The sequence below is a fragment of the Dufourea novaeangliae genome, unplaced genomic scaffold, assembly GCF_001272555.1.
Source record: "Dufourea novaeangliae isolate 0120121106 unplaced genomic scaffold, ASM127255v1 scaffold82, whole genome shotgun sequence".
Classification (NCBI taxonomy): Eukaryota; Metazoa; Arthropoda; class Insecta; order Hymenoptera; family Halictidae; genus Dufourea; species Dufourea novaeangliae.
In genome coordinates, this window is record NW_015373955.1 from 60303 (window position 1) to 75920 (window position 15618).

Genomic DNA, 15618 nt, shown 5'->3' on the forward strand with positions numbered 1-15618 from the left:
GAGGAGATCCGCCCGCCCGCGAACTCGCAACTTCTCACAGAAGGTGATAAGTTGACCGATGTTAATTGGTTTCGACTTTACCGCAATCAATTACAGAATCACCATGGATAGAAAAGATGTCTTACCGCGTACAGATGTTGGTATTCTCGATCGCAATCTCGCTGCCCCCTTGCACACGTACTCGCGATACAAAACTTCGGTACGTGATGCTATTAACTAAACCTTGCTCTCTAGTCGCTCGCTCGTAACCGAATGATTAGCCACAGATTTCGGGAATCGGCCGTAACGCTCGGCGGTACCCCCCTTTCCCCGTTGCTCTACCGTTCCGTTCCTCGTGCCCCCGCCGCGAATCTCCCCTGGAGTATTCCCCGGACTTCAAGTGTGCCGCGCTTCCGGAGACTCCTCGAGTCTTGAGGGTTTCTCTGCTAATAATCCCGATTCCCCTGGAGTCGGGTTGGAGTGCAGCACTCTGTCCCCTGGACGCGCCTGTACTCCCCAATGATGGGTTTCTCCCGCAGCCACCTCCGTTGGGAGTCCTGTGCAGAGGGAGGCGCCGGTCGACTCATGAGGTCGACCCCCCACCGTTGATTGACGGTGTGATCCTCTCGCAGGGCGGGAGACCCTTATCCCAAATATCCAAACTGATCGACCAATGTCCAATATCCAATGGCGGCTCCTAATCAGGGTGGGGGAACACGGTTCCGGAGTCAGATCTCGCCTCTCGTTCGTTACGGCCCTGTAATTGCATGCAGTTGTTGGGCGCGGTAAAAGACGCGGTTATTCGCTATTTAAATGTTCGCAAGTTCTCGGGATTTCTCTAGGAGCGCTCGTGTGCCTGCGAGTACATCTGTGATCGATGTTTTGCGGGGCAGAGGGCGGTCCGGTTCTAATCACAATACGCTCCATGCTCGAATTTGAAGCAGTCGCGTTACGCTGTCAAAAAGCAACGTAACACTAATTATAAAAATGCCATCTTGCATTGTGACATGACTGTATAATCATAGAATACACCTCAAAAAATGTATCATACAACAATATATATTAAAGTAAGATACAATATATATCAAAGTGAAAATACTTCACACAGTAAAAGATCCTATTTTAATAAATTTGTCTTGTTTTCTGGTCACTAAATTTATTGTGTTATTATTGACCCTTTAATATACAGGGTGTTCGACAACTAGTGGGAAAAAATTTAAGGGGTGATTCTTTGAGGCAAAATAAGACGAAAATCAAGAATAACGAAATTGCGAAAAATGCTTCGTTTGTTAGTTATAAGAGTTTAAAAATTGACCGAAGTCATGGCAATCCGCGCGCACGGAGTGTCAGCGGATCACGGCTCAACAGGGGCGTATAGTCACTTTAAAGACTCAACGACGTGCAGGAACAGTCGGTAGAACAGCTGTTTACTTACCTCGTAGAAGATGTCGATAACTTGTGCCCGCGGTATTTGAGTCGAATCCATTTGTATCGCATTAACTCTGATTACTCGATAAAATTCGCAAGAAATGTAAATATCTTCTTACGAATATTATCGAGTAGAGAGGGTTAATGCCCCCTCTAGTTGTCACGTATCACAATTGTCCTGTCCACGAGTATCCATGAAATTAATCCGCACACGCACGTACACCACAGAAGTCCGCGAAAAATGTCCACACACACTGAGCCATTGTCCCGTCCGCGAAAAATGTCCATACACACTGCGCGATTGTCCCGACCGCGAAAAATGTTCACACACTGCGCGATTAAGTAGACCCGCGAGCTGTTCCTCCGTTGGGTTTAACACTCTATAGGTTACACAAAACTAACACTCAAAATAATTAATTTAAAACTATTTAACACTAACTTTTATACTAATTTTTAACACGATATAATTAATAAAACCTACAATATTTAATAATACCTGCAATAATGAATAAAACCTACAATATTTATTAAAACCTGCAATAATGAATAAAATCTACAATATTTAATAAAACTTGCAATAATTAATCAAATCTACAATACTTAATAAAACCTACAATAATTAATAAGACTTACAATAATTAATTTGCACTATTTATAACGACGACATACGCGACACTACTAAATAATCACTACGTAATCGCTAAATAAACTAAAACTTAGTTTTCCGAAGATGAACTCTATTTGCTCGTAGAATGCAAAGGGCACCGTTCGGAAAGGACGACTGATATTGTTGAACTGATCCTCCCTCGTTAGGATCGATGTGGCGTAATAGGTCGATCCCCACTCTTTCATGGTCAATACTTTTTGGGAAGGAAAAACTGCATGGGAAAGTGTCTTGGAGGTCGCGTTTCTTTTCGTATATTCTTAGAGCAACATCTGTATTTTTTTCTCATACACCACTCGGGGCCTCGAGGCTACTTGGCCACGATGCCGAGGGAGCGCGCGTCTGGACATTATAAAACTGCCTCTTGTCTTCTGCAGGACGACCACCCGCCGATTTCCTGTAACGTCTTACTGCCATCGACGAAGACCTTGCCTATTGTGTTTTCGGCCGTCCCTCTAGACATTAACTTGTAAAAAGAACTTTCAACCTCGAATTCCAATTCCATGTTAGAAATGGTTCATATTACACCGAATGTATGTGTTTAACAATTTTATTTATTTTAGTTTCTTAGTTTCTTCATGCATCGTAATGAAGGTGCGGCAAATTTCATCTTAGTTTCATTCTAATATCATTATACGTTTTGTATGATCCATGTTAATTGCATATTATTTTTTTGCGGAAACAAGAACCTCAAACACTTGGAGTAAGATCGAAGTGGTAATAAAATGTGCAATGCACATAAAACATACAGTAAGTCCATATTCAATATTTCAGGAATAAACAGCGGCGCGCTCCGTCTCAGGTAGCAAGCCGCCTTCGTCGGTCGACCGTAAGCGGCTGGTGTCATTCATACCTGAATGACTTTACATTTAGGGGGTGACTGTGTGGACGAGCTTGTCCTCCGTCGCGGGGTGCCGAACGATGTTTTTAAACGAGTGCATGCGTTAATTGCTTATCGTTCGAAGCTTCGCTCGATAGGATAATATCTTTATTCCTGAAATATTGAATATTGACTTACTGTATGTTTTATGTGCATTGCACATTTTATTACCACTTCGATCTTACTCCAAGTGTTTGAGGTTCTTGTTTCCGCAAAAAAATAATATGCAATTAACATGGATCATACAAAACGTATAATGATATTAGAATGAAACTAAGATGAAATTTGCCGCACCTTCATTACGATGCATGAAGAAACTAAGAAACTAAAATAAATAAAATTGTTAAACACATACATTCGGTGTAATATGAACCATTTCTAACATGGAATTGGAATTCGAGGTTGAAAGTTCTTTTTACAAGTTAATGTCTAGAGGGACGGCCGAAAACACAATAGGCAAGGTCTTCGTCGATGGCAGTAAGACGTTACAGGAAATCGGCGGGTGGTCGTCCTGCAGAAGACAAGAGGCAGTTTTATAATGTCCAGACGCGCGCTCCCTCGGCATCGTGGCCAAGTAGCCTCGAGGCCCCGAGTGGTGTATGAGAAAAAAATACAGATGTTGCTCTAAGAATATACGAAAAGAAACGCGACCTCCAAGACACTTTCCCATGCAGTTTTTCCTTCCCAAAAAGTATTGACCATGAAAGAGTGGGGATCGACCTATTACGCCACATCGATCCTAACGAGGGAGGATCAGTTCAACAATATCAGTCGTCCTTTCCGAACGGTGCCCTTTGCATTCTACGAGCAAATAGAGTTCATCTTCGGAAAACTAAGTTTTAGTTTATTTAGCGATTACGTAGTGATTATTTAGTAGTGTCGCGTATGTCGTCGTTATAAATAGTGCAAATTAATTATTGTAAGTCTTATTAATTATTGTAGGTTTTATTAAGTATTGTAGATTTGATTAATTATTGCAAGTTTTATTAAATATTGTAGATTTTATTCATTATTGCAGGTTTTAATAAATATTGTAGGTTTTATTCATTATTGCAGGTATTATTAAATATTGTAGGTTTTATTAATTATATCGTGTTAAAAATTAGTATAAAAGTTAGTGTTAAATAGTTTTAAATTAATTATTTTGAGTGTTAGTTTTGTGTAACCTATAGAGTGTTAAACCCAACGGAGGAACAGCTCGCGGGTCTACTTAATCGCGCAGTGTGTGAACATTTTTCGCGGTCGGGACAATCGCGCAGTGTGTATGGACATTTTTCGCGGACGGGACAATGGCTCAGTGTGTGTGGACATTTTTCGCGGACTTCTGTGGTGTACGTGCGTGTGCGGATTAATTTCATGGATACTCGTGGACAGGACAATTGTGATACGTGACAACTAGAGGGGGCATTAACCCTCTCTACTCGATAATATTCGTAAGAAGATATTTACATTTCTTGCGAATTTTATCGAGTAATCAGAGTTAATGCGATACAAATGGATTCGACTCAAATACCGCGGGCACAAGTTATCGACATCTTCTACGAGGTAAGTAAACAGCTGTTCTACCGACTGTTCCTGCACGTCGTTGAGTCTTTAAAGTGACTGTACGCCCCTGTTGAGCCGTGATCCGCTGACACTCCGTGCGCGCGGATTGCCATGATTTCGGTCAATTTTTAAACTCTTATAACTAACAAACGAAGCATTTTTCGCAATTTCGTTATCCTTGATTTTCGTCTTATTTTGCCTCAAATAATCACCCCTTAAATTTTTTCCCACTAGTTGTCGAACACCCTGTATATTAAAACTTCGGAGATGTATATATTATTATAAAAATAAATCTATATATTATTTATAAAAATATTTGTGACTTTATGAAACATATCCTTAATGATAAAACTTGACACGTAGAGACAAAATTATTATCCTATTTCGTTAACTTAAAGCATACTTGCCGTAATGTGATCTAGGTGGCAGCACTTTATTAGGGGGTTCTTGCTTGGGTAAGGAAAGAGCGCGCGCGTGTGCGTGCGTGCGTGGTGCGTGGTGCGTGGTGCGTGGTGCGTGGTGCGTGGTGCGTGGTGCGTGGTGCGTGGTGCGTGGTGCGTGGTGCGTGGTGCGTGGTGCGTGGTGCGTGGTGCGTGGTGCGTGGTGCGTGGTGCGTGGTCGTGCGTGCGTGCGTGTCCGTGTAGCTCGCTCACGGCGGAAATTTTCCAGACGCGTACGGGGTAGCCGTCATCGGAAAGTGACAGTTTAGGCTTGTAAAAATTAGTTTTTAGGAACAGTGTGAGGTTGAGGGCGATCAAGGAAATTCTGACCTGTGAGGTATGGTCTTCAACTATTCGTGTATTGCTTTAGAGTAGCGTACTCTGACTATTATTGTGTAGCAATGTTTCCTACTTTTAGTTCATCGTTTTATTTACTTTGTTACGAGCCGAGGACTAAGGGCAGCGTTCGCCGTAGCCGAGGTAAGGTGGTGTGTTAGGAGCGGACGAACCAATGCTTATTTCATCATTGGGAGCCGCACAGATTGGTAGGAGAATCGTAGACGCACGTGAGCTTATTTCATCACACGAAGTCACTAGCGTTACTTTACTTTTTCGTTAAAGTCGTGGACGAACCTATGTTTATTTCACCACCGGGAGCCACTTCAAGGAGCGGACGAACCGATACTTATTTAATCACCGGGAGTTGCTTTAAATTAAAGGAATAGGTTGGCTTCGTAACTTTGTACTTAAGAATACAGTACGCTTCGAGAGGTAAAAGTGTACTGTTGTGGGTTTTACTCAAGCTAGGAATTCGAATATGTTTCAAGACTTGTAAATAAATTGGATTCTATATTTATAGAATAAGTAATACAAATATATTCTAAATCAGTCGTAGGACTTTACGAATGTCTGAGTTGCAAGTGTCGCGGAAATTCCAATTTCGGAATTCCACCTCCCTGAGATTATGTGCCAAGAGAGAGTGCGGGGTTACGTTAAAGTAATGCCTAACAGTAAATTTACGTACTGTATGGTTATGAATGCTTGAAGAGGATTAACCCGATCTTGCTAGTACTTCTCTCTTCTATGGAAGTCAGACTCGAAATGTGAACGTCGACGATACATTTGTGGCCTTTTATGTACCCGAAATTGGTCCAAAAGTCACGTATGCATCCTCTCATCGGAACTGTAATTCTTGAAAAATCTAGATCGTTGCATCAGCACGGAAGTGACGGTCTTTATCTAAGCCTGTACATTCTAGCGTTCAAGAAAGAGTCAAGGGTTAAAAAGAAAGCCTTCTTTGTTGTTGACGTACATGACAACTTAGTATAGTTTATATATACTGTTTTCCTGAAATCATCGCTGTTCGGAAATTTCCCTTCAAGTATATCCCACACTATATTGCGTTTAATATAATAAATAATATGTATAAGCAATTAACGTACTTTTTCACTAATTGTGTCTCAATCAATGGGAACCGTTTTCAATGTTTTTACTTTTTCTTTCTCACAATCCCCCCCCCCCCCCCCCCCATAACTCGACATTTTTGGACATTATTTAGTCTTTTATGTCAATGATACTACTTCAACAAAAGTAATTAAAAAGCCTGTAAAATACTAAATATTCATCAAGTTTTCAAAAGCTACCGAAATTATCAACACTTCCATGACCAGTCAAGCTTCCAAGACTGCTAAAGACTTCGAATCCGTTCAGAACTTTCAAGACCCAAGACCTATCAAGACTTTCAAGAGTTTTAAGCTTCGAATCAGGTTCGAAGCGATTCGAAGCGTTCCAAATCCCATCACTAGCTACATGGACGAGATTTTAAGGAACACGTACAATTCTGTGATTGGTTGTTCCACCAGATGGAAGATTCGAATGGTACATTTATACAAACTGTTTTATGGGTTGACGAAGCCACGGTCACGAATTGCGGAGATATTAATACAAAAAATATGCGTTATTAAGCAACAGAGAATTCACATTGGATTCGTGAAAATGACCACCAATACCGGTGGAAAGTGAATGTTTGGTGCGGCATAATTGGTCATTACATCTTTGGATCGTACTTCATTGAAGGATCATCAACAGGTCAAACATACTCCACATTTTTGTCCGAAACACTACTAGACCTATTAAAAAATGTACCGTGTCTAATATGTCAAATAATGTGGTATCAACAGAACGGCTGTCCAGTTCATTATACTCGGAAATTTCGACAAATATTAAATAGGATGTTTTCTAATCGTTGGATCGGACGTGGCAGTAGCATTGCTTAATCAGCTCACTCGCCAGATTTAACGCCGCTCTATTATTTCCTTTGGGGAACATTAGAAAATGAAGTTTATCGATGGCGAATGACTGGAGAAGATATGCGAGAACATATTACTAGTGCATGTGCAGCAATAACAGCAAAAACATTAAAAAAAAGTTCTTTCATAATCCGATTAGTCAAGTGCATTGATTGTAATGGACAATACTTCCAACACCGCTTGAAAGAAAATTTGTTCTACAAATTAATTTACGAATCATTTTAAAGCCTATTAGGTGTAATATTTTTTTATGCAGAGTTTGGTGTTTTATCCAAATTCAGAAAAAATTTTGTAGGCGTTCCATTTAAAAAACTGAAGATGACCATTATATCTCGATAAAAAAGCAAAGTAACAAAGAACAGATTTCAGCATTGCATGTTCCCCCGGAAATCAGGCAACATTTGTTTGAAAAATTTGTTCGTACAACAAATAACTTACAAGTTATTTGAAATCGTCATGTTACGAGACTCACCCTGTATTTGCCTTTAGTATCGTTCGAATAATTATAAACCGTACTGTTTATAACTAATTTCTTTGGTTATAACAGAGACAGTAATTTAAGTGATGATTAACTACAAATATTTGTAACATTTCAGTATCAATCTAATAGTGAAATTAAAGAAACACCAACAGAAGATTGTGTACTAGACTGTCCAAAAACCGACAAGCCTTGCAATCATGCCACATGTTGCGGTCCTTCTAAACAGGTATGTGTTTCCGATTGTAATAGGTGTTCTTTCCTCTATAATTTAATTCCTATCCCTTCGCTTCTGCAGTATAACTTGAAGAGAGACACAAACTCCCGTTCTCCTTGTCCTAAATCAAAATGTCTTGGACGATGCTTAGAAGCTATTAAATCAGATTCGAATACTGTTATAGGTAAACATATCATATTTTATTGTCCAAGTGCTGTAACGCAGGTAACGTTGTGAGATAAATCCAATGTAAGCCAGTACGAAGTTGTACACGATATTCCCGTTAAACTCAAATTACTTACAAGATATTAAAGTAATTTTTAAGGTTGAAATATGAATAATTTTTTACAAGAACATCGGGTCATGGAGAAATAGTGATCGAATGATAAATTGATGAAACTTATATATTTTTCTTTTTGAAGAATGTTTTGTATTTGGGTAAAGTTTTACCCAAATACAAAAGTAGCTGAAAACAAAAGGCTACTGATCAATTATTTTTCTCAAGATCTCTCTTTTTTTTCTAAGAATCTTTTTATTATTTGTAAAATAAATATATTTCACCTGTTTTCTTGTCTCAAAGTTTGGGAACTATATCATACATAAAGTTCACCAATATTGCTGTGCATTATTGTTGTTAAGAATGCAAACAACAGTACAAGGTTAAATGTTAGATGTTCAAAATTAATTTATCTTTACTCCAAACATGATGAATTATCAGATTCATTGATGATACTATTTCCTGACAGGATAAGTGTTGAATTTGTCAGGACACAGGAAAAGTGAAAATCCGCTCACTATCTTTCAGCGATCAGACTTCAGTAATAGTATTAACTTCTTTCTGTGTGACCAATAACGTTTATTAACATTCATAAATCATACATATACATTTTATGTGTTGATAATATTCTGTTTAAATTGATTAAATAAGTAATACCTTTGAAATTACTTCTAGGCTGCGTACACAATACAAAAGTATACATTACAATTGAAATAACAAACTTATTTGCAGTATTATTTGAATTTATTCACCGTATAAAAGAATTCACAATATAGTAATTTTTAGCATGCCCATGATAACGAGATTTAATACAAACGTAATTTGCTTCCTTCACACAAACATCGATACATGAAAATATCTTTTAAATCGGGCACACGTTTGATATTGCTTCACTCTAAGACGTTTACGTTTTATTAGCACATTGCTCATTTACATATTCAATTTAGATTTCATTCCCAGTCTTTTTACACCATTGTTGACAATTGATTGTGGAACGTTTAATGTATCTGTACTTATTTGACGATTATGTTTTATATTTATTAAAACACGAATAACATTACAAAATTCTTACAGCACGAACTTTTTGGACGTCCTAATATTTCATAATTAATCCACCATTCACTTATTACCGACACAGTAAATATTTAAATTAATAAAATATTATAATACACAGATTCATAAAATATGTATATTTTTATACAGGGCCGTGAAACTCCTTCGCCCGGAGAAACGCCATATATGTGCAGACAGCGCAATAGTCTCGCACGCTCAACTGGATCTATCAGAGGAACAGAACAACAAGAAGTAAATGAAATGGAACGCGGACATTTACTATCGTTGCCCGCCTCGCATAATTCCGTCCAACTTCCGCATTCTCAAGTTAATACACCAGTTGTCTAAGTTGTCAATCGTATTATCCATACCTACCTCTATAACAACATCTGCGGCGCGTTACAAAGTTATTATAAAAATTTCAATAAACTGATATACATACATACGATTCGTTGTTATTAAAGACGAAGATAAATCTTTATAATCTATATCTACAAATGATTACAGACGCGTAAATTATAACATAGTAATATATAGAATGTATTATTTGTACAAGAAGTTACTATTTGTATTTGTATTTACCGCAAAAATACCACGATTGTGTTATATTTAGCACTTTCTTTTGGATAAACCTTTTCGCCGCACGTTTCACGCCATATCACCTTTATGTAATTATCGACACTCGAGGAAGCGTTTATCAATCATCAGTCGAATGCGAAACCGAGCCAGGCACATCTCTGATCGTCTTCATCTCATCACTAATATGTTGTAACTCCAATATTTTTTATACTAAAATACAAGCTCTATATAACCACAATGTCAAACGATTCTTTGTCTGAACAGTCGTGTCATTTCCTACTGAATGAATTTGTAAGAAATTTTCGATAGGACGTGGTGCTAGTGGTCGTCGCTAACTAATGCTGCTTTGACTGCTGTAATGAATTGATAGAAATGTATGTTTTCAAAGTTTTAAATCAAGAAGAGAACTTCCAGTAATTCGGCTGTAGTTTCTAGTCCGGTCCTAACATAGAACACCTTTCTTTGAAACAAATTCCAAGTTCGCAAGCATTACCACGATGTTACACTCGATTTACAGTATTCCATCGAGATTAATATGGATTGCCTGGGTTTTACTACGAGGGTGTTGCTGCGGTGGAGTTCCAAAAATGTTAGAATGGAATCACAGTAATACATACCTTAATATTACTTATACTAAACTCCTTCGGTGAATGACTTCTTTCTTGAGACTTAGCCTATAAAAAAAGGCTAAGTCCCTGAAGGTTTTTAAACGAAGAAGATGGATGGATACAAAGTATCAGCGAGTACTTCGTATAAGCATCTAATACTAAGCAGTTATTAAGTTTTACCTACAGATAACTTAACAAAAGAATATCGAAAAAATTCTTGAACATGTTGCCCGATAACTACTACAGTACGGTACGTCTATAAGATTTTTTACAGAATTTTAGCGTCTCTTTAAATAGGAAACAAGGGGAAAAACCGCATAATCCGAATTTTACCTCTTACTAGAGGGTTGACAATTGGTACACATTTTTTTTCTTGGTAAATTGTCGATGGCTCATCCCAAGTTCAATTCGGTCTAACAAGGAAAGGCATGGAAGTGTCCCCCTCCGATTTTGATGAAACTTCGTATGTCTGTTAAGCAGTCAAAAATAAGGGATAAGTTTTTTTTTTATCGGCTGAGACGCGACTTTAAGGGATGAAACCACCCCTCGAAGTTTCAACCCGAAAGTACTATCTCGAAAACCAGAGAAGATACATGACAACTTCTACTGGACGAGGTTTGCGGTTTTTTATGTAGAATAATATGATGCTAACAAATTGTCCAAAATATAATTTGTTTATAACAAACAAATTTTTACAACTTTATTTTACAATTTATTCAAGTTTACATAATAACAAAAAGTAACGAGCATTTTATTTCAAATCCATTGATACATTTATTTTTCAAATTGTCTCCTACAGTTTCACAGATTTTTATTATTTATGTCCTCTGCCGTGCGCAAGATCGTGCCCCTTGAGTCACCTCGCGATAGATAAGCGCAGCGATAAATGCAGTACATACAGTCGGTAAATGGAGTGATTTTTTACTGTGTCGAGTATTTGAATTCAAGACGTCTAGTATTCTCGAAATTATACACCATCTCGAAAAATACACAATGGTATATATTAATCAGATAAATGTGCTTGCTCTACTATCCATAGCTTTTAATTCTGCGGATAAAAAATAAACGCCTATTAACAGCGCCGAGTTAGATTTAAAAGCCATTTTATATAATATAATTGTGCAAAGTATGGAAAGCCCAATGTTCAGTATGGAACAAAAAACATATTTAGATATTGATAGACACTTTGCAAACAGTGATCATTCGGATATTGATATTGACAATGAGTGGCTGGCAGGAACGGAAATGGACCTTACTGATAATGAGAAACAGAATCAACAATCAGAAATATGTACGCCCATTGAAGCACCAAGTGTCGAGTACAGAAGAGATGCTGTGGTATATTGGAAAAGTGGTAAGACGAAACGTTTGAAATTAGAATCAGTGCAATCGAGATTCAAAATGGTTAAGTCTATTCGACAGTTACGTAAATGGGCTGCTCAAGTCGAAGAAGGTGGTACACGTTTGGATAAATTACTACGCATCACAGATTATACATACAAAGATGTCATAGTAGCAATTCAATCAAAAACAGTAATACATGACATAGACATTCGGCGGTGGGCGTTACAAGCAAAATTGTCAAAAGATTTACCATCATTTACAGCTAGTCGTACATAGTTGTTAAAATTTAAAAAAGCATATGGTACTGTATCGCGAAAAATTACAAAGTTCATTACGAGGTCCAATGCTGATAGAGAAAACGAACAGACTTCAAGTTTACACAACTTTCTGGAGCGTGTTAAATCGTATACCGATTGTTACAGATTTGAGAATTTGTACAATTCGGATCAAAGTGGTTTCAACCTTGAATTACATTCTGGACGAACTTTGGCGCTACAAGGTACGAAGAAAGTAGAAACTGATACAATCAATTCCATCCACAACTCATAGTTACACTATACAACCCACTATCTCTACAAGTGAAAAACTACTGTCTCCTCTTTTCGTCGTGTTAAAAGAAGCATCTGGAGAATTTGGACCTAGAGTACCACAGACCATGTTCAAGGCAGCGAACATTTTTGCTACAGCGTCAACATCTGGAAAACTTACAAACCAACATTTTAAAACTTGGTTAAAGAAAGTTTACTTTCTTAACCCTCATCGGTCCCCCGTATGCGCACGCATACAATTTTGATCTTTAACCTTGAATAAAATAAAAACGGTTCAGCGGAATGACCTTGTATTTTGCAAAGTAGAATTATTTTGCCTGAACAACCAAAAAAATCCGTTTTTGAATTTGTACCCTTACTGTATTTGCCTGTGCAGTTATAGTTACGAATCGGTCCCTGTGTATGTGCGCGCATACACATAAGCAGGTACCTGGTGTAGTAAATGAATATTTCTGTTTATTGTAATAAATGAATATTTATATTTATTGTCTGGTGTCAACAGATACGTTTGTACGTGTAGTAAAAGAACAAAGGATATTTATTGTCTGGTGTCAACAGATACGTTTGTACGTGTAGTCTTCGACCGACTGCCCGACTCGCATAACGCGAGTCGCGTGGAGCTTCCTTTCTTCCCCCCTCGGTCACAGGATCGTCTTTTCGTTCTCGCGGCCGCGACGCATTTCGGCCGCCTGGATGACGAAATATTCCTTTTTGAGGAAGCCTCGTTCTCACTGGAATTGCCGCTTATTTTTGTGTGTGGATTTATAGCACGCTCTTATTTTTTCGTTTTATGCATTTATTTGAATTTTGGTTGTGTTTCGAAGTATTTGATAAAAAATGGATAGAGTTTTACGTGAAAGAAGGCAGCGAGATGACCTAGAAATGGATTTTGATTTGGAAAGCGAAGCGGGCGAATCTCCGTGCAATAGTGACGATGATTTTGCATTATCAGACGAGGAGAATGATGAAAGTGAAGTTAGCGTGCATTCGGATGAAGACGACATTGAGTCACTTGAGCAAAATTTAGCAGAAGAAAATGCAGCAAATCCTGAAAATACATATTTTTCAAAAAATAAGAAAATTGAATATTCATCGCAAGCATTTGAAATAAATCGAAGAAATTCATTTCGACGTGCAGAAAATTTCACTTCAGGTAAAAACCTACCCTCTTTGTTATGGGTTCATGTTCATTATATGTTTCATTTTTGTTATAATTCAGGTCCAAAAGCATTAGCAGCTGCTAATATAGTTGATGTTTCGTCTGCATTTCACATGTTCCTTGGACCGGTTGAGAATATTATTTTGAACATGACGAATTTATATGGTGTGCGAAAGTACAAAGACGAATGGGAAAACATTGATTTGGACACTCTGCACGCATACTTTGGATTGTTGCTGCTTTCTGGTGTGTATCGGTCATACGGTGAATGTGTCACTAAACTGTGGAATGAAGAAACTGGTCGGCCAATATTTAGAGCAACAATGTCTTTGAAAATGTTCAAGCGTATCCATGGTTGCATTCGATTTGATGACCGCGAACAACGTATGGCCAACACTGCATCTACAAGTACTTCTGTTCGTGACAAATTGGCACCGATTCGAAATGTATACGATAAATGGAATCATAATTTGAAAGCTGTATACACACCAGGAAAAAACATTACCGTAGATGAACAGTTAGTTCCGTATCGTGGGCGATGTCCGTTTCGTCAGTATATTCCATCCAAGCCGGCGAAATATGGCATCAAAATTTGGGTGCTATGCGACTCAAAAAGCTGGTATGCATACAACACACAAATTTATGTTGGTCGGAATCGTAATGCCACTCCTGAACGCAATCTCGGACGGCGTGTTGTTTTGGATTTGGTGGAAGGACTTTCTGACAGAAATGGGAACGTGTGACAACTTTTTCACTTCGTATGAATTGGCAGAAGATTTGCATAAGAATCGCATGACTATTTTGGGAACAATAAGGAAAAATAGGACTGAAATTCCTTCAGTTCTACTCGACATGCGTCAAAAGCCAATTTATCATACAGAAGTTGTATATGAACATAAATTGCAAGCAGTTATGTTGTCATATGTTCCTCGCCGGTACCGATTTGTGACATTGCTCAGTACATACCACAATGTTGTCAGCATAAATGAGAATAGTGAACAGAAGAAACCTAACATCATTGAAGACTACAACAAAACCAAGAGTGGAGTTGATACTATGGATCAAATGGTGGCTACGTACACATGCAAACGAAAAGTCAATCAGTGGCCAATGGCAGTATTTTGTAACATGCTTGAGGTTAGTGCGTTGAATGCATTCGTGACGTTCATTGCATTGTTCCCGAATTGGAAAAATTCTAAAACGAACCATAATATTCGTCGTCGCCTTTTTATCGAGGAGCTTGGATTGAATCTCGTTGAAAAACAGATCACTAAACGTAAAAAACAACCTCAAAGTAATGATGCTTCCAGTGTTATTCAAAGAATTCGGGAGATTCGCCATTTACCAAGTACATCAAAACGAGGCCGATGCTACATCTGCACATATAAAAATAACAAAAATCTTTTTGCTACACGCTGTGAAAAGTGTAGAAATTTCATTTGTGCTGAACATAATTTCAATTTATGCGAAAAATGTACAAATAATTGACAAAAGTTAAAAATTCAATTTTTTTTTCTAATATATGTAATATTCTAATTTTAATTTCATTCTAAATCTACCTTTATGAAGTTCAAATGTATTAATATGATAGTAAACAATATAATAAACATAAAAAATCACAAAACATAAATGGTTGTTAATTTTTTTAGCTTTTTTACAATTAAAAATATATGTGTATGCGCGCGCATACAATGGGACCGATTAGATGTATTTCTCGAGGGACCGATGAGGGTTAATACATACGATAAGACTGCCTTATTATGAAATTTTTGGAGTGGGCATTGTAGTCATAGTATTGACGAGGCTACACCATAAAATAAAGTGATAGCATAATTTAAGAATTGCATTGTTAAGAAATAGCATTAATTACGATTCCAGCAGGGACTACAAAATATTTAGAACCATTAGACGTGTACGGATTTCGCATGTGAATAAATTTTGTTCACCGCTTTTCGGACATAGTCCTTTTATTGCATTATGACATTAATCTCCACACAAGAGACTATATTTTAAAACCTCAGTCACTGATTCATTTAGGCACAACTTCTAACCGCCTAATGTGAAAACTAAGGCGCCTTCAAAGCGTCTTAATATATTAATATATATATAT

The 15618-nt window shown here is 37.7% G+C and overlaps 1 protein-coding gene across 1 annotated transcript in view; it reads left to right on the forward strand.

The window, feature by feature from the left end:
* Positions 1–10080, forward strand: part of LOC107186321 (zinc transporter 1) — a 42740-nt gene extending 32660 nt beyond the window's left edge. Inside the window, exons 7-8 of the mRNA XM_015574163.1 lie at positions 7842–7952; positions 9421–10080. Of these exons, the coding sequence (XP_015429649.1) occupies positions 7842–7952; positions 9421–9618 (309 nt within the window). The 3' untranslated portion in view covers positions 9619–10080. The remainder of the gene's footprint in view (positions 1–7841; positions 7953–9420) is intronic.
* The last annotated feature ends 5538 nt before the right edge of the window (positions 10081–15618 follow it).